Below are 20,179 nucleotides of genomic sequence, written 5' to 3'. Positions count from 1 at the left end.
GGGTGATCCCAGATCAAAAGTTTAGCTTGAAGAGAGCATCCTTAAACTTTTGCAGTGTGTAGGTTTTGGCTGGGGTCTTATCATGGTTATCCTAGGCTGATGCTGTGCAGGATCTGTTTTTGTGCTTGGTCCGTGTGCCAGGGGTGCTGCTGTCCACAAGGCCTCGTTTTCAGTGTAGTTAAACAAAGGCCGTAATGGGTTCTTCCCCAAAATACAGGGGCCATCAGCAAAGTACCATCAGCAGGCCCTGCAACTTCATTTATCCAAGCAAACTTCTGAGTTTTTCTCTCATTTGATCCCTCACAGAATGAAATATCACTTTAAGTGAGTTACAGCTAAAGCAAGGGATGGGAGCTGTGTATTTCAGCACAGTCCCTTTGGGAACAACAGCAACAAACACAAAAATTGCCCAAGACTCTCTTACGTGGGTCACTGCAGCCCGTGTCTGCCAAGGAGAGGGCATGGCCTTTGGGAGCAGAGGAGGAGTGCAGCAGTGACCACCCATCACACTGTGGTCCCTTTAAATCTTCTTCTCCACTTGGCAGCTCCAATTTTTCAGCGTTGCTATAGCAAATCTCCATGGCAATGACCCTAATCAGGGAAGGGGGGATGCTGGAGGGGCGCATGCTCACAGTGCCTGCTGGAGCATTGCCTGCTCTCCCCAGCTGCTCCAAGGCTCTGGCGCCCAGGCAAGGAGAAGGAGCAGGTACTGGGCAGGCTGGTCCTTGGGGTGCATCTGGGGCCCATGGCGTGGCCGGCACTGGCGTGCGCGAGTGGGTTTGTGCGTGCACGGGGTCTGGGCTTAGCACATCTCACCCACTTCTTGGTGAGCAGCCTGCAGGGAGCAAACTGCTGCTTTTTCACTGCTTCTCCTCGTTGCAGGCAGGGAAGACAGCTTGAATTGTTGCTGGGAGCGATGGCGCCCGTGCGGAGCGAGGCGCGGGTGGGAATCCTGCTGCTGCTGTCGGCGCTCAGCCTGCTCAGCGCCAGGCTCGTGGGGGCTGCCCAGGACCCCGGCACTGCCATCCCTGCAGAAAGTAGGTACCTGCTGCAATTGTACCTCCTACAATGGTACCCTGTCCTGCCTGCCTTCCTCCACTGCCCCCAGCAGCCACATGGGCTCCCTGCTCCAGGGGAACTTGGTGTTGCCTGATAATGATGAGTTTGTGCCATGACAGCAAAGCACGTGAAAATAACAGCCACAGAAACAGCATGCAAGCAAGGATTAGTAGTTATTTGGGGGAAAAATGCTAACTGCATACTCTTAATTTTCATTTGAGCTTGTGCTCAAGCTCATTGTTTGTAGGTCTTTTAGATTCTTGAGAGTTTCATTTCACTAGATAGTTTTAATTGATATACACAGATTTGCTAAAATACCTATGATGTCCTTACTAGTCTGAGTATTGTTAGAAGAAAATTTGTGTGTATTTCTGCTGGGGCTTTGCATCTTGCTTATTTTAGTATTTGGTTGGAACAATAGGTCAAGTTCAACTTTCTTGTAGCTACTACAAATCGACACAGGGGACGTTTACCCAAACAGTGCATTTGGAAAGCAAATATAAATTTCTGAAATCCTGCAAACCTAAAAAGTAAATAAATCTGACAGACTGGCTTGAGAACACCACGGAGCTGGGAGCTCTTGAATTTGGATTACAGCTCTATATGAGCTTCCTCTGTTGTTTTGAGTAAGTCTCTAAACTTTCTCAGCTCCAAAATGAGGCAATAGTTCAAAGTTATTAGGGGATGGAGTCAATGTTCTCAGGGTGTTTTGGTGACAGCAAATGGAATAGCCACTCATTAGAAACATAAAATGTCCTCTGGGAAAAAGACAACAAAGAAAGATAATTGCATAAAACCAAATCTCTGGTTCTTAGTCATGTTTACTTTGTATCACAGCTACCTTTTCATATGACTATCAAAATATTTAATACAAGGTGTGATTTTTGTCACTGCGTTTTATTCACAATTAATTCCATTAGATGAAACTAATGAGACTTAGATGTTGAATTTCTTTCTTTTTCCGTTTTCTTCTTTTTTTTTTTTTAATTAGGGCTAAGTTTTGGTCTGTTCTAAATCAGATCTCACTGCTATTTTGTGTGTCTGTTTCCCAAGAATTCATTAATTCTAATAGGTTTTGTGATGAGTAGTCCATTTTATCTCTCAAAGAGAAAATTGGGCTTGGAAAATAAATTGTTCATACTCTTTGTGTGTCTGTGTCAGCACAGGCAAGTCAACACATTTGGGAAAATGTATGCAGGGGTTTCTTGTTCTACTTGTGTAGTGAAAACTCCCATTTGAACTGTAGAACAAAACTCTTGGACAGGGTTTCTGACCCGAGTCTCACAGAATTATAAAACCACAGAAAGGTGGGAAGGGCCCTTTAGAGCTCATCTGGTCCAACCCCCTGCCATGGGCTGGGACATCTTCAACTTGATCAGAGTAAAGTTCAACCTGACCTTGAACATTTCCTGGGATGGGGCATCTGCCCCCTCTCTGGGCAACCCATGCCAGTGCCTCACCACTTCCGCAGCAAAAAACTTCTTCCTCAACTAATTTAATGTGACCCTCTTTTATTTCAGAACCATTCTCCCTTGACCTATCACAACAGGCCCTGCAAAAAAAGTCAGTCCCATCCTTCTTACAGTATCAAGGAGTCTTTTTACCATCTTATTACCCTCCTCTAGCCAGGCTTTGGAGTCCCTTGAACAGCCTTTGGGGAAGATTCCTTGTGTTGTCTCACTCCTGAATGTATGATTGTGGACTGCAGGGAAGGTCAGGGTGTTTCTGTGGCAGTGTTACCTGGAGACACACTGCCCCATCCCAAGGAACAGGGCACTGCTACAAAAGCAAAATGCTATTTCTGTCTGAGACCAGGCCAGGAGCAAGACTGTCAGCTGATTGTGAATTGTAAATTGTTTTGGGCTGCTGCAGGCACAGAGTTTTAAAGCCACAAGGAACTCCTGGTGCTCCTGGTCAGCCACTTGTTGGGAGAGTGCTGCATAGCTGCTAAGTGCTCCAGACACTTTCCTTTGCCTGTCAGGGCTCCTCCTGATGGTTAACCTGTGAAACTCTGCCCTTAGGACATTGTGGGTGCTAAATATTTGTGTGAGATTGTAGAACTGGTTTAAATTCAAGGGAAAAAATCCTAGAAATGGCTGTTAGATAAAGGGGCATTTCTTCTGTATCAAGGGCTGCCTTAGCATACTCCTGAGACCTGGGAGGGTCTTTGGGAATGCATCCCTCCAGACTTGCCCTGTTCTCAGGTTCTTCCAAGGCACCCATTGCTAGCCATGGAGGTATAAGAGTGCCCAGGGATTGCACCCTGGCATAGGGACGTGCCTATACCAGTACCCTGCTAGGATGGACCCTGGCACACTTGTGCCCGTGAGAGGAGGCCAGTTGTCTGTCTGTATAACAGAGCTGACTGTTCCAGAGTGGAGCTATCCCACGCTCTCATGGCTTGGGGATGCTCCCAGACTTTCAATATTCCTCAAGAGATGCAGGCTGTAGGGGACTGGGCACTGGGTTGGGCACTCACTTTGGTGTGATCTAGTACAGAGACACTCCTGGAACTTTTCTTTCTTGATGCTCCACTGGCTACATCTCACCAGGAGCTGGTCCCTGTGGGCACTGACCCCTCCAGAGGGCACTGCCTCTGCAGCAGGAGCAGCACTTCCCCATTGCTGCACTTTGGCCTCACTGTCAGCCCAGGCAAACCGGACCCAGGATGGCCCAGAGGGGAAAGGGGTCTCCAGTGCACGTTCTTAACAGGGATGTGGGACGGACTCGGGCCACATTTAGTGTCCTCCTGCAGGGCAGAGCAGCGTGGTGCTGCAGAGCTTTTCCCTGTCCCCAGGTGTGTGACACGGCACTGGCAGCAGCCCTTAGCAGGAACATTCCCACATGGACCCCACAGTCTCTCCCCCACCTGGTGGGAGGAATGTGTCCCTCCTGCAGCACCAGGAGCAGGACAGGGCCAGCAATGCTCAGTACAAGCGTGGGAGGTGCAGGAGTCACAGGAGAGGAGCATGAGAGTGAGTCACAGATCTCTTGAGCAGTGCAGAGAGATCCTGTCCTGTGTGAGGCACTGGGATCCGGCTGGGGCACCATCCCCTGCTCCCTGCCAGTCACACAGCCAGGCACAGCTCTTTATGCATAATTCTAATTAGCAATGATTAATTGTGTCCTTACACTTTATTCACAGCACTTAGCATATGCAAAAGACTGTTCAAGTTTGAAGTGGTGCTACTAATACTCACAGATTATTTTCTTTAAAGTTCTCTGCAATCCACTTGAAAAAAATAAGTTATTTCCTCAACCTCCCTTTGCATTTTAGCCCAGATCACCCACTGTGAAAGCTAAAATATGGACTCTGAAGACCAGAAGCTGGTCAGTCTGTTTTCATTAGCCGAGGTGCATGAAATACAAAGAATAAATACCAAGTGTATGCAAGGAGAAGTAAAATTAGACTTACACAGTGCTTTCAGTCCCAGTTCTTCACCAAGAAGAAGCCAAGAAATATATTTTTTCTCTTCCCCCACTTCTCCCAAAACACACAAAGACACATAGACTCTTTGTGCTGACAGGACCCATTTAAAGAGTTATAGCTGACTCTTGATAATTTTCATTATGTTAATCCACAGACCTGTTAAGTCTCTCTATGAATGATAGTCTGTTTCCAGCTGTCAGCAAGGAATTAATAGCACTCTGCTATACTTTGCTATGATGTGACTCAAGACTTGGTTTCATGGCTGCTTTAAGCTGATGTAAGCCTGTGCGCCTCTGCCCTTCCCCTCTCCATAACCTGGTATCCTGTCCTTGCACTGTTTCCTCTCCTGACCCCAGAACTTGGGCATTCAGGATCTGCTCTGGGGGGATAAAAGTCAGTGATCCAGCTGATGGAGGAGCTTCATTGTCACTCCTGCTGTGAGCAAGTGGAAGTGTGGGATGCCTTAGCCAAGGACAGAAAGCACAGTGGGACTGCTCCCATTGGCAACAGCACATATTTAGATTTGTTTGATAAAACAGACACTTAGACATATTTCTATTGGGGAAATCTCCATGGGCACCTTGCTGAAAATATCGTGGGCATGAGGAGAGGTCAAATCCAGAGAGATAGGTCAGCTTAGCAGCTCAGCTCTTCATTCTGGAAAGTAGACCAAGGCAGAGAGTGATGGAGAACATCAAAGACCTAAGTAGGACAAAGTTGTGATTATTTAATAACTGTCTCTTCCACTGCAAAAAATTAGAGGCAGGAAATGAAAGCAGCAGATGTCAACTTCAGAGCAGACAGGAATGGTATTTTGTTCACTCAGTGAATAGCTGAGCTGTGAAACTCATTGCCACAGGATGTTGCAGATGACAAAAGTTAGCATGGATTCAGGAAGCAACAGTGCAAATTAATGTGAGAAAAATTCATGGAGGGCTTATCAGATATAGAAACACCAGCCAGATGCAGGATATCCTCCAGCCTCCTGTTAGGCCAGGAGAACATTGCTAGACACTTACTCTTGTGTCTTCCTTGAGTATCTGCCATTGGCTACTGGCTCCCAGGGATGCTGAGCTGACCCAGGGACAGCAGTGCCTGGAGAAGGATCCCACACCACGGAGCACAGCCCCAGAAATGACATTAAAGAGTGAATATGCTGTTATGTGGTGAAACTGGCTGCATGTGCACTCTGACTTTGGAGGGCAGTGCTGTGTTAGGAGCTTTGCAGGTGCTGGTTCAGGACACCCAGAGCTGCACAGGCAGGTGTCCTCTGTGCCACCACCCTTCTACTGCAGAAGATACCAGGGCAGCTGCTTTCCCAGGGCTGGCAGAACTGAAATAACCACTTGGCATGGCTGTGCCATTCCACTAGCTCCACCCTGTCCACACAGGAGCACTTGGCTGTCATAAATACCAGAGAATGATCCCAACTGTCCCATCACAGCTTTCACAAAGCCCTGGGAACACTTCCTGCGTGACAAGCAGTGACAGATTACAGAATTCATGGCTCTCCTCACAAGTGCTTTCTCCCCACTGCAGAAGCAGAAGACATTCATTTATCACCTGAATTTTTTTCCCTCCTTCAGGTTCTGATTTTGAGAACCCTTTGGTGCTTGTCAGCACTTCAGGGCAGGCAGCACCTCCCTGAGGTGGAGCCAGGGCAAGGTGTTTCTGAGCAGACCAGAGTGAGAGGGAGCAGGGCATGACACTGAGTAAATGATGGATTTGCTGACAGCAGTCTGAGCATGCAGGTTCTTTCTAAGGGCTCTGTTCCATGCTCTGAAGTGGAAACAATTAAATTACTGCAATACTGAAAGCAGGAGGAGGTTGAGTGTCTTTAAAGTGTGCTCAAAACCATCCTGCCACTACTCCTGTGCCTGGAGAGGCAGAGTCTTTGTCAGCAGTGCTCTTCTGACAGAGGTGGGGACTTTGCATCTCCTCACAGAATGGGAATTAAATCCCTGGCTTGATCCCCAGGTCTCCCTGAGATGCCCCTTGCACTGAGGGGAGGTGGAGAAGGACAGGTGGGAGAGAAACTCCTCCTGAATAGATCAAAACTCCCGAGAGGCTTGCTGAGGACTGACAGGCACTCTGGCTGCTCCCTTCCTCCAGGTACAGGCCAGAAGGCAGTGCTGGCAGCAGGGTGCCAGGCACAGAGGGGTGCCAGCCACAGAGGGGTGGCAGCACAGAGGGGTGCCAGGCACAGGTGGGTGCCAGGCACAGAGGGGTGGCAGGCACAGGTGGGTGGCAGGCACAGAGGGGTGCCAGGCACAGGTGGGTGCTGCAGGGCTGCCCAGCAGCTCCCTGGCTCCAGAGAGCTCCCCAGCCTCCTCAGCAGCAGCTTTGCACCCTCTTTGCTCTGGGAGAGCAGCACAGGGGGCTGCATGAGGACAAGGATTTCAGCACTATCCCCACCAGGGGGGCTCTGTGATCAGTATGAAATGTCATCTTTCCCCATTCCCCTTGCTCTCCTCCAGTGTCTGCAGTTTCTTCAGCTGAAAACTCACCATCATTAACTTCAAACAGGCAGAGATTGGTGCAGGTGAATCCTGGCAGAGCAGATATTTAGAGACAATTTGGTGGGGTTTTTTTCAGGTGTGTTAATGGGAATGGAAGTCAAAAATGCTCAGTCTGTGTAATTCTATTTTCTCCTTTTCCCTGTTTTTAAGTAGCTGGAGGGAGCCTACAAGAAAGATGGGGAGAGACTTTTTACAAGACCATGTTGGGGTCTTAGTTACAGTTCTTTCTGTAAACCAATTATTTAGTTTTCTTTACTTTTAGGGATGAATATATTCACACTTGTGTACAGAGGTGCCAGCTTCCTTGGACACATTTGTGACAACAGCAGAGAGGAGTCTCTACAGAAATTTAAAATTAGAAATTAAGATAAGATTGAAGATACTAATGCTCCAGAGGGAGTTAGCTGGAAATCTGGTCTGGTAGCATGGAAGGAAGTGAGCCATTTTCGTTGTCAAGTCCCCTCCTCCTCCAGCGTCTGCCTTTTCCCTGCCCTGCCCCTCTGTGCACACACACTGGCAGCAGCTGCAGAGCCACTGGGATGCTTTGCATTCCTGGCAGAGAAAAAATACAGCAGCAGGTGAAAGGAAGCAAATACAGATCTGGCATTGTCCCCTGCCAAGCTGCTCTGTAAGAGCTCCTGTAAAAACAGACCTGCCTGTCTGGTTCCTGAACCACTGCAAACTGCTATTTTCAGTGTATCTGGTGAGAATTAACCCATGTCTGAGAAGGGGTAATGTGGTATTCACATGCCCTCTGAACAGAGAGAAGCTGTGAGACAAGCAGAGAGGAAGGAAAACACAATTCTTATCTCACTTGCTGTGCCTGTGATATGTAAAGTAGAATGCAATATGGAGATTGTTTACCCAAAGTGAGGATGTTTTGTTCCCTTGGCCTATCAGGGCCAAGAGTGTGTGTGTGTCAGACTGTCATGGGACAGTCACCAGAGAATGACAGAGGAGTGCAGTGTGAGCAGTTGTGACAAAGAGTGAGTGCAGGGCAGGTTCAGTTTAGACAAAATGTACATAGTATAGTATAATAAAGTAATTAATCAGCCTTCTGATGATGGACTCAGATGCACAATTCTCTCTCCCCTTCATCAGAGTCACCTTTGATTTACAATAGGGTAAGGATTTCAGTTCAAAGGGGAGAGCTGGGGGCTGAAGCAGCAGGAAAAGTCAAGTCTGGGCCGTGCTCAGAAAAGCACATCTAGCAAAGCACTCTGTGGTTTTTGCTGATCCTGTCACATTTGCACTGAGGTAGACACAGGCAGCCTTGGTCTTGCACAGAGATAGACACAGGCAGCCCTGATTTTGCACAGAGATAGACACAGGCAGCCCTGATTTTGCACAGAGATAGACACAGGCAGCCCTGATTTTCACAGAGATAGACACAGGCAGCCCTGATTTTGCACAGAGATAGACACAGGCAGCCCTGATTTGCACAGAGATAGACACAGGCAGCCCTGATTTTACACAAAGGCAGACACAGGCAGCCCTGACTTTGCGCGCACGCAGGTGTGGGTGCCTGGTGAGAGTTGGAGTTTCTCCTGGCAAGCTCTGTGAGTATTCCTCCTGCTGAACTGTGCTGCCAAGCTGCACTTTCCCGCTGTGACAGTGATGTCTGTCTCTCTCCCCCAGGCCGGCCCTGCGTTGACTGCCACGCGTTCGAGTTCATGCAGAGGGCGTTGCAGGACCTGAAGAAGACGGCGTACAGCCTGGACACGCGGGTACGTGTCCTGCAGGAATTGCTCTCTCTCAGCCTTTATCTCTGCCTTCCCCTCAGCCTTTATTTATCTCCCGGCGGCCAGGGCTGCCCGGCTGGCTGCAGCAGACGTGACATCCCTGCTGACTCACTCCCGTCCCAGCAAATGGGTTTATAGCGAGCACGGATCGTTTGTCACAGTCTGCAGAGGTTCAGTAATGATCATCCCGTCTGACTTCTTGCGTAACAGCCTAAGGAGTTACCTCAGACAATCCCTGCGCCAAAGGGAGAGGGAAAGAAGATGTACAAAGGAGAGGAAAACAAGACATGATTTACTCTGTGCCTCACACCATTGCTGTGAGCTGAGCATTCGCTGGGCAGCAGCAGAAATGAGCAGGAGAGAGAGAAGGTGGCAGGCAGGGCTGGCAGAGGACAGGGAAGCAAACACACACACTCACACCCTTTGCTCAGGGATTGATGCTTTGTGGAAAAGGGAGAAGCACATTTTTTCATGCATTTATCACAGCACAGAGGGGATTCTGCCACTTCACATGCCAGTCTCCAGAGGTCTCAGTGAGCAAAATGAGGATGTGTTAAATGCCCTGATTTTAGTAATTCTTACTTGTGTGGGTTTGGCTGGGGTAGGATTTCCACTGTGGTTTGCAAGAGGCAGGAGGTGTCTCTCCTCTAATAAAGTCCCTCCATGCATTCTTGTCCCATCACTCCTTGGCAAGTGAGAGGGCTCCTTGTTCCTCTACAGTCATACTCAGCTCAAGTTGTCATTCCCAGCAAAGCCAACCAAAGGGACATAAATCAATTATGTGTCTCGAGCCATCAGTCAATTATGTAGCTTTGCCTTTGGTTTCTTGTGACCTTGGGCAGCCGTGTCAGGCCCTACACAATAAAGCTGGAGTGCCTTCATCTTTCCTGAGCTATCAATAGCAAACTGATTAGGACAAAGTTCTGAGTGTGGGTTACACTTCAAAAGTTTCCCATGCACTTGAGTAATAATAAATAACTCTTAAGTGGTAAAATGTCAGTAGAGGGGCTTTACCTCCAGCAGCTGTGCTGGGCACTCCTGGTGCATAGCAGAGTTCCACTCATTTGGATTAGGGTCAGCTGAAATGTTTTGCACTCACACATGACATGTCAAGACCAGGTGCAATTGCAGCTGTGCTGGTTCTTATGCTGTCAACAGGCTTTGCTGGGAAGACAAAGATTTTTTTGGAATGCAATGGAGGCAGCACAATTCCTTAATCCCAGCACAGAGGTGTTCAGATGTGTCTGTGGTGTCTGTTCTGTCTGGAGAGTGGACTGAGGGTGCAGCCCACGGAGAGCAGCGCTGCCTTGGGAGAGGTGAGGCAGAATGTAAAGGGAGGAGCTGGGGCCAGGGTGCCACAAGAGGAATTTCTGTTCCTGTGAGGATCTGGACAGGCCTGACATGCCAAGGCACTGACTGAGGCAGCTCCCAGTGTTACAGAGCAAGGGGCGCAGGAACAGTGCATCACAAAACCAAACAGAACCAGCTGTTTGTAAGATCACCCACCCTTAGCTGAACTGAGCTTAAAACTACTGGTAAATAAACACAACTGAGCTTAACACTACTGGTAAATAAAGGCTGTATTGCTGTACAACTTTCCCAGCCTTTGGATTGATACTCCAAATGGCTTTCTATCAGAGGTGCTTTGGTTAAACACAAATTATTGATGCAGAGATACTAAAGTGAAATACAGCAACCAAGGCCCTACAAATGGCACCCTGTGGCCTTCATTATTCTGACAGGAAGAGCTTCCATATCCATGCACCACTGCTGATGCTTGGCTCATACTGACCAGCTATAATTTCTCAAGTTTGACACACAAATAACTTCACTGAATAACTCCTGAGTCTTGGAAATTGTTGCTACAAAGGAAACCCCATGCAGGATTGCTCCTGCATATCAGAGACTTTCTAAGCCAATGCCATCAAGGCCCACAATTAATTTTTGTAATTGATACCTCTCTTTCACAGTCTTTCAGCTTGCAATTGAGTGCTCCCAGAGCTGCTCTTCCTGCCTGTAAATAGTCCTGAGTGACGCCCAGGCAGAGCTTGTGGTAGCAGTGACAGCTTGTTGGCATTGCTGTGAAATCCAATAAGCCTGTTTGATGTTAAGATGATTCTATGATTTCTCCTGGGCTCCCAACAATGGGAGCATTCACTCATCCAAGATTGCATTGTGCAAGCAGGGAGCAGTGCTGAGCAGCGCCTGCCTTTGAGCTAAGCTGATAAGTGAAAGCAGGCAAGGAATGTGAACAAACCCTCTGTAATGCAAAGGTGGGTGTCAAAAGTTTGAGTTGAGGAGGATACAGGGCTTGGGAGGGGAGGGAAAGCCATTCTGAAACAGCCTGTCCTGCACAAGTTTGCAGTCTGAGAAGAAGAATTGAATAACAGAGAGTGGGCACTGCTGGGGGGACAGAGATGCCCAGGCCAGGCAGGAGGGGAGCAGGACCACACAGAAGTGCCCAGCTTCTCCTTTGGAAAGCTTCACCTTCTCCTTCTCCTTCTCCTTCTCCTTCTCCTTCTCCTTCTCCTTCTCCTTCTCCTTCTCCTTCTCCTTCTCCTTCTCCTTCTCCTTCTCCTTCTCCTTCTCCTTCTCCTTCTCCTTCTCCTTCTCCTCCCTCCCCTTCCCCTTCCCCTTCTCCTCCTTCTCCATGGTTAATTAGCCCTTTGCTGTGTCCAGTGTGTCAGGAGGTATCAGGACAGAGGAACACCAGCAGGCTGAAGACCTTGTTGTTTCACAGAGCTTTGAGATAATTTCTTATCAAGTGGGTTTCAACCTCTAATGGGTTTTTGCAGTGTAGGTGGAAAACTCATTCACAGTGAATTTAAACCCACTAAATTAATTTTTTCTTCCCTCAAGAAACTCTTCAAAGCCAGTCTGCAAACTGCTTGAGGGACCGCAGACCACAGGGTGAAAACCACAAGATATGCTCAGGCAGAAGTTTCTCTTCAGTCACAATTGCACTTGCTGATGTGAATTCCTTGCACCAACAATCTTGAGTCTCAGGAGAAATTGGCTTCTGTAATGATGGTGCCATGCAAAAGGCTCAGCCTTTGTTTCTCCAAAAGTGTGAAAAGAATTCACAAAATTTTTAAGTTATTTGATCACAATTAAATGAATGATACTTGAATATCTTTAAAGATCTAAAATTATTTTTCCCCCTGTACGCAGAGAAGAAAAGCTTGGAAATACTTTTCCACTAAGGAGCTCCAAATACAACAGCAAGTAATTTTAAGTGATGTATATTGGGAATGGTTTTTAGGCTTTTGCTCGAGTACTGATAATACAGCAACTGTCAGTAATTTAACTCAGATTGAAATAGGAACCACACTCTCAGACCTAGATCTGCCTTAAAAGATTACGAGTTTCAGACAACAGGGTTAGACTGACAGCTGGATTCAAGTCAGAGTTTTCCTAGAGAACCAGCAGTGTAACTGAGAGCACAACTGGCTCCTCAGCACTTGCTATCTGGTGCAATTAAATTATATAGGACTGAAGGCATCATCAACAGGAAGCCATCAATCACCACCAAGGAATTAAGAGCAGTGCAGTTGAAAGTGGAATTTGTCGCAGTGCTTATAAAGGACACTTTAATAATTTTGACAGCCTACTCCCTAGAAGTTAACTGTGAAAATTAAACATTGAAACTATAAAAATACCCTGCATCTCAGCTCTGAATATACTCATTTCATCACTTTTTCTGGATGAAAACCAGCACTAAGAGCTATGATTTTTCACTCAGTAGAGCACCTTGGCTACAGCTGTGCAGAGGGATTAGATCTAATCAATTATAGACTCTTTTAAAGCAATATATTCAGTTCTTTGATTTCATGGATTTTTGTTTGGTTGGTTTTTTTTTTCCAGACAGAAACCCTCCTCCTGAGAGCAGAAAAGAGAGGCCTGTGTGATTGCTTTCACGCAATACACTGAAATGAGCACTGGGATTTGGCCAATGGACATATATTCATTTTTAAAATGCTGTTCAGTAAATTACAGGAAGATACAGAGTGCAAGTTGTGCTCCACCATAAGGAAAAGCATTTTTATCAAAACAGGTATAGCTCAGATTACTTTTGCTTTGTTGTGGTTGTCATAAGTCTATGTGATATTGCATCTGCTGAAATGTCAAGAGAAGAAACAATGCCAAAGTCTTGCTTATAGGTTTTATGCAAGGATAGCATCCAGCTTTTTTGGTATTTCAAGGCAAAACTTGTCCTTGGACTCTTGGGCCAATGTCTTGGCTTATGTGAATTGCCATAGATCTGTGAAAGTCAGTGAAGTCAAATTTTTAAATGTATTTATAGAAGAATAACATGAAAAGGAAGCTACTTTGCCATGATGCATAGATAAACATTTACAAACAAGCAGACTTGGCATTATCTAGAAATTAATAGTTGTCACTGACTGCTTGGCAGTCCAAGGAAGGGATTTGTTCCCCAATTGTATCAATAGTCCAGTGCACAGCAGACACAGTAATCTGTCTCACAATTTCGATTTCTTCAGCGCCACACAGTAGCTGTGATCTTTTTGGAGAGATTTATTAAGTATCTAATGTGAGCAGTAACATTTGTAATCACATGAATACTGCCTGGCAGTTGAACTGATTGCGTCTGCCAAAATCTTCTGGAGAAGTGTCTTTCATTAAGCAAAACCCGTGCTGGATTGAACCACTCAAAGTGGCCTCTACAGAGAGTTTTGGCACAGAGCCTACACAATGCCTGCTTGCCCAGGAGTCTCTTGCAAACTGTATTTTAAGAAATATTTAAATTCTACCACAATGGTCCTTAGCTCTTGCAAGGACTCTGCACTCTGTCAGGGTGGGTCACAGTGCTGACATTATTCATATTCCTGCTGCAGTGTGAGACAAGAGAGAACAAGCCAATTTAGGCAGTGTAGTAGTAGACAATAAGATTGTGCCTTGTTACTCTTTAAAAGAGAATAACAAATCCCTTCTCATTGTTTGCATTTTTTTCCTTTATTTTGGGAAGCAGAACAGAAAATGGCCCCAGTGGAAAGTTCCTGTTGATAACAATATATTTTTCATTGGGCTTAAAACATCATCCCCAAAGTAGAGATTTGTGTATCAGCTGGAGTATCAGGCTCAAAAATTTTATGCAAACAAGAATATTGGAACAGGATCAACAAAAAAAAGTAGTTTTCAAAGTCATTTTACTAATTCTTTTCAGTATGTCTGTCTTTCTATGGGTGGCTGGTGTTTTTGATATATTGCTCTCAGCCTGCTCAGTAAGTTAGGATGGAAGCTATCCATATGTTTCCAAACTACTTCTCTCCCATTTTGTGTACAATATCAAACACAGGGAAATAGGGAACTTTGACCCACTGCCAACTTATTATTTCATGTGCAGTCCTACTCAGTAACACAAAGGAGCATGTTGCCATATATTTTGCCAAAGTTGTTTGAAAGGTGTGTGGTTCTCAGCAAGGAAAACCTTCCTTGCACCTGCATTTCAAATAAGAAATCCCCTTTGTCCTTTGTAGTATTCCAGCAAACTCTTTTAGAGGTCCTTGGGACCTGTTTTGTGTACAAGAGAAGCAGCATGACACAGCAGCAGCTCCCTTCTGGTAGCATCACACTGCACTGTGGCACAATCACAGACTAAATTTTATTGTACAAACAAAACAGTAGGATGAACACAGCTTCCTTGCAAAATACCAGCCTTTGGCTTCTTTACTCCCACTTATATTTGGACCAAAGTAATGCACAGCTTTTGAGCCAGCTTTTTGCAGGAGATGGAGTCCTAGCACTGAACCTGTGAATTTTCCAGCACAGCTCCCCTTTTCAGGGGGGCAGCATGTCTGTGATTGGCATTGATATTGTGCATGCTTATTCTGCTGCTCCCCTAAAGAATCTTGCAGAGTTCTGTTACAAGAACTGGGTTTTTTTGTTCATGTTTTCATTTAGAAATATGGTTGCTCACAGTTCAGTTTTGATATATGCAGCTTGTGACAATAGAAAGGTGGAATGAATGACAAGTGGATGTTGTCTGACTCCCAAAGGGATCAGAGTGACACTGCAACTTTATGGTTGTAACAGGGTGATTATTCTGTACTTCTCTTTGTCTATAATGCAACACAATAAAAGGGCAAGATGCATTATAATATTTGGTGTGCTTTGTTTCTGATTTGACAAATTGATGGTGCTTATGCATTAATTAATGTCTGTTCTTTAATTAGGCGGAAAATACACAGAGAAAAAATGCTATTTTTAATACAAAAATAAGAAGACCTTGCATTCAAGCTAAATGTATTAATATATTCTAATCTGCTGAAGTAGAAAATCCAACTCACTCTTATTTGAAATAAAGGTACAGCAATGATTTTGTGAGTTTCTTTAAGGACCCCTTACTCTATACTTGGTGGTTTTGATAAAGTTCCTTATAATTACAGGATGACATGAAGCAAAATTGGAGCTAGATAGTTTTAATTTACTTTTGCTCAGGAAGTGAATTTAAATTCAGAACCCCTTGAGTCTCCACTTACTAGAAGAAACCCTGTATTTTGCAGAAGGATTTAATTGCAGGAGTGCTTAAAGCAGAAAGTTTTTTCTCCCACCCAACACTTCCAGTACTTATTTTTTGCTGCAGAGCCAAGTAAGTTCTTGTGACCTTTTGAAGCCAAGCTGTGTTTTCTCTCCTCTTGGTGCAGTGATGCTGCTGATAGCCCTGGGCACATGGTGTTTGTGCACAGGGTGGAATGCAGGGGGTAGCCTGTGAAATTCACAGCCAAGTCCTCCCTGGAAGAGAAATGGCATAATCATGTTGGTGTGGTGCTGTCTCTGGGCAGGCAAGGTGACAGAAATCCTGGTAATGATCCCCACATCTCCAGAGCTTCTCATACCTGAGCCAGTGCCTTCTTTGGGTGTAATTCTCTGTGCATTCTAAGTCAGTAGTTTTGGACTGAGTGTCAGAACAACTCTAGGAAGACATCTGAAAATGGCAACACAGTTTATCTTGCTTGTAATGTAGAATCCTGTTAGGTTACACCAAAGCTCAGTACTATTATTGCTAGCTGAATGTAGCTGGTGAATGGACTCTCTGGAATATTCTGAAAATCCTGTGGAAAACCCTCTCCAGATGGAAACATCATATTTAGAAACCAGTTATGTCTCTGTAGCCAGAACTGTCTGTCAGTAAATCCTGGGTGACCTGAGCATCCGACACACGTTCCCCATTTTCAGAGGAATAAAGGTGGAAGTATTTCCTTTAAGAGTGACCATGTGGTTTCTGCAGCTGCCCCAGGCTGGAAGCCAAAGACAAGAGCTGCTCCTGTAGCAGTGGGACTCATGGTTTGCACACAGATCTCATCCTGGTGAGACAAAGCACTTGCTGAGCTGAAGGAGGCCAACAGGAGTCCCAGCTCAGTTCAGTTTAGTTCAAATGTAATTTAAAAGCAGAAAGGCTCTGAGGCTGTTGAGCCTTTTGTGAGGCAGAGAAGCATAAAGGATGTTTTCCCTTTGGAACTGGTGTAAGGCAGGAAATTTGCCTTTGCCCCTCTTGGGCTGCAGATAGATCCCCTTACCTAGAGCAATGTTCTGCTCAGTCCTTCCCTGGCCAGGACTCAGGGCATGAGAGAAGAGGGGAGCAAGTGTGGAGAGGAAAAGAACCTGCCCTTTGCAGCCTGGCTGAGTTCCTGGCAGATCAGGGCTCCTGACAGAGAAACCTGAGCTGCAGCCTCCCAGGGATTTACGTGCTGAACGTGGTGAGCAGGGGCTGCAACCCCCTGGCTGAGGGCAGTGCTGCAGCCAAAGTGTCACAGTGGTGTCAGAGCCAGGATTTGAAAAGGGAACCCAGAGATGTTTTGTGCATTGGTGCAAAAGAAGGGATCATTCCTCACACTCTCATCAAGCACAGCAAGTGAAATTTCCAAACTTTCCAGAACCTGCTTTTGAGAGCTGTGCCATGAAATGCAGATGGAAGAGGTGGTTGCAAATAACCCTGTGCTCCTCAGCTGAAGCTGTGCAGAAGATGGGAAGTCTCAGGGAGGCTGTGTGCTCTACTTGTTCCCAAAGAAGATATGGAAGAGACGGAAGCATCTTTTGCAAACTGGTACTTGCTGATTTAAAGATTAAGGGGAAATTAAATTGCAGGTGCTTTTACCATCTAAGGAGAAAGGCAATGCTCACTTAAAGAGTGTTCTTTGCAGCAAACATTAAATAGAGGTAGAAAACTAATATCAATTGCAAATATATATATGTGTGTATAATATGTATAAAATATTTAGCCTCACTTTTGCTGTATTAAACATTTTGAATAAATAATTCCTGGCTGCAGTGGATGAAGCAGATGGGTCTGCTAAACTTCTGAAAAGTCACCATGATTCTCCAATGTCTGATTTTGTTTCTGCCTTGAACTGGCCTTGGGGTTCTGTTCAGAACATGCACCTCCACACAGGCAGAGGATGGAATTCATTTTACCCCATATGCTCATGATAATTTGTTGACTGCTGAAGAAAGATCCCCCAACAGAGGGGCCTTTGGTCCAATGTGTACAAGCTTCTGTGCTCTTGCTGTGTTTTCTATGTACGTGGCTAGAAACAAGTTGAAGTTATTAACTTGCTGTATTCCAGAGGGGAGGAATGGAAAACACCAGGAGGCTCTTAAAAAAAAAACACTTAATCATTCTCATGATTCTTGAGGAGACTGAAGTACATAGTAGGCTTTGCAGGAGTCCACTTGCCTCAAACCTGTGTCATTCCTTCCATCCCTGAGCTGGGTGGCAAAGGGGAGACAACTGGATCCTTGAATCATGTAATTCTATCTGGCCATTGTGGTATTTTTGGGGTCCTCTGTCATTGGGAGGAATGATGAATCTGACTCCATGTTCTTAGAAGGCTAATTTATTATTATATTATATTATATTATATTATATTATATTATATTATATTATATTATATTATATTATATTATATTATGCTATACTAAAGCTATACTAAAGAATAGAGAAAGATACAGACAAAAGGCTAAAAGATAATAATGAAAAACTTGTGACACTTTCCAGAGCCTCGACACAGCTGGACAGTGATTGGTCATTAAGTCAAAACAATTCACATGAAACCACTAAAACAATGACCAGTTGGTCAACAATGTCCAAACCACATTCCAAAGCAGCAAAACACAGGAGAAGCAAATGAGAAAATTATTGTTTCCATTTTTTTCTGAGGCTTCTCAACTTCCCAGGAGAAGAATTCTGGGCCAGGGGATTTTTCCAGAAAATATGATGGTGACAGGCCATTGAGCTCAAAGACGTTGGAAAGAAAAAGCAAAAGGCCCAGTGGCAGCACAGAGCAGCCACCCATGATGGAGCTTTATACACTGGGGAACCCCAGGTATCTGCTTGCCCAGTCTGTGTCCCTAGCAAATAAAAAAGAATTCACATTGATGGTGTTCATAAATGTCCATTATTAAATCTCCAGGTCACTGCAGCCATCATTATGTTTCCTATGCTCCTTTCAGAGAAGTCTCCAGTTAATGATGGGCCATTTGTTCAGCCTGACTTGTCTCAATGCATTCTTTGGACTCCATATCATGGTTCTGTTCATGCTGAAGCCATCAGAGCTTCATCAGTTTTCTCAACACTGCAGCCTGAAGTCTGCCCTTATATGCCCACATGGGAATCTCCATGATCTCACTGAAAACCACATGAGGTGACCCAGGCCAGTTTCACAGAGCACACAGTTTTGTTTCCTCTCTGTGCCTAAACCAGCTGCCTTTTGGATCCCCTACTGTTCCCTTACAGTGCTGTAAAAGGTTTTCCTGGACAGAGCCAAGCTCCTGTGCCCCATCCCTAGAAGTACAGAACAGGGGGCTGAGGGCTAAAGGAATTTGGTACTATAAATTGTGTTTCTCAAGCTGATCATGAGCTCAAGGTTAAATATTATCCATAGTTCAAGTACTGACCATGTGAAACAGCAAACAGAAGCTCAGCCTTTTTATAGTGGTGCAGAAGGTATTTCATCACTAGAAAGCATTAAGATACTAAAGATAGAAGGTGCCTGCAGCACAGATTCCTGAATATATCTGTTTTTTCTAACTGTTGGTACACCAACCTGCTTTTACCAGTTTGTACATTATAGATGGGGACATCATGACACATCTCAAGGGGACAGACTCTCTTTACATCATATTTCATTCCATATAAATAAATGAAAAAGGAGAGGTAAAACTATGGATCTGCAATTTTTTTTCCCCACAGGAACACAATAATGATAACAAGTCCATCTTCCCTGATGTTTAATTCCTTTTCTTTTTAATTGCTTAAGAAAGTGTGCCTGTACCTCATTACTCAAGGTGTGTGTGGGAGGTGAATGTATAGCAGACTGTAAAGCATGTAAAGCTCATCAGTAGCAGTTTAGTACAAGCCTGAAGAGGAATTTGGAAGCCAGGAATTTTTGAGCTGTGATATAGCTTCCCCACTGGAGTGCTTTCAGGTATTGCCCATGTTTCATTTGTCATCTCTGGCCTCCAAATTCATCAAAGGAGAAATATTCTTTCCCTAAGAAGAATGCAAGCCACTGTGCCTCCATTGTGGATGTATTAAAGACAAACATTATTGTGTATGAAAATAGCAAATTCTTCAAGTTACAATTGTTTTAAGGTGAAATCAATAAGCATCATAACTCTGTCTGATTTCTGGCATTAAAGATGCAAAAAAAATATTGTCTAACTATTGGCTGTTTAGCTAACACTTGGGTAATATATACAGGCAATGAAGAGATAAGTGTTATACATTTAAGCCATTTATCCAATCTCTGATTTTCCTACTTGGAAACCAATGAAAAACTTTTTTTCAAGTTCTGGTGTACATTTCTAATGCCTCTTCCTTTCCTCCAAACAATCACATCAGTAAGATTCAATACCAAGATGTGCAAGAGAAAGGAAATAACAAGGTTATTTTGTGAGCATTCACGAAGGAGGACAAAGGAGAAGGTTACAAATTCCTGCTCAGAGGTAAGAGGTGATGTGCAAGGCCCATCATAACATGACCTCCTCTCTCTAAATAGACTGCTGTATATTGTCTGCAAAAGAAAAGTAGTACATGCCAAATAATGCATTGAATAATTGTGATTTTGAATCTGTGAAGCAATTCTGAAGAATGGATTGTAAGGACTGCAGAATACTTCATTGTTGTGCCAAAAAAACCACACAACAAAAGCCAAGGAGAAGTGGCAAAGTTTAAAACCTTCTTCATTGCAAATAATCAACTATTTCCCATACATACAGTTATATAACAGAAGCAAACAATTTTATTGTGCTGTAGTTTGAGTTGGATCTGGATGTAAAGGAATTAATTGGATTTAATAAGTTGGACCTTGTTCAGTTCTCTAATAGCAAGTGCAAAGATGCAACTCTTGAGGGAAAAAAAACCCAAAACAAAGTCATAGCAAAAGTTTGGGAAGACAAATATGATAAAC

At 44.7% G+C, this 20,179-nt stretch overlaps 1 protein-coding gene across 1 annotated transcript; it reads left to right on the top strand.

The window, feature by feature from the left end:
- The first annotated feature begins 573 nt into the window (after positions 1-573).
- Positions 574-14,869, top strand: NICOL1 (NELL2 interacting cell ontogeny regulator 1). Its single transcript, XM_063157518.1, has 4 exons — positions 574-706; positions 883-1,037; positions 8,647-8,735; positions 12,615-14,869. Exons 2-4 carry the CDS (start codon positions 917-919, stop codon positions 12,678-12,680), a joined length of 276 nt encoding a protein of 91 aa, XP_063013588.1. The 5' UTR covers positions 574-706; positions 883-916; the 3' UTR covers positions 12,681-14,869.
- The last annotated feature ends 5,310 nt before the right edge of the window (positions 14,870-20,179 follow it).

Source organism: Melospiza melodia, chromosome 5 (assembly GCF_035770615.1).
Source record: "Melospiza melodia melodia isolate bMelMel2 chromosome 5, bMelMel2.pri, whole genome shotgun sequence".
Lineage (NCBI taxonomy): Eukaryota > Metazoa > Chordata > Aves > Passeriformes > Passerellidae > Melospiza > Melospiza melodia.
Note: the sequence above shows the minus strand (reverse complement) of the source record. Positions and strands in the feature narration are given on the sequence as shown.

Excerpts from the sequence above, each read along its gene's own strand:
- NICOL1 (XM_063157518.1), top strand. The coding sequence starts at position 917 with ATGGCGCCCGTGCGGAGCGAGGCGCGGGTGGGAATCCTGCTGCTGCTG. Across the intron at positions 1,038-8,646 it reads CACTGCCATCCCTGCAGAAA|GCCGGCCCTGCGTTGACTGC; the intron begins GTAGGTACCTGC and ends TCTCTCCCCCAG. Across the intron at positions 8,736-12,614 it reads CGTACAGCCTGGACACGCGG|ACAGAAACCCTCCTCCTGAG; the intron begins GTACGTGTCCTG and ends TTTTTTTTCCAG.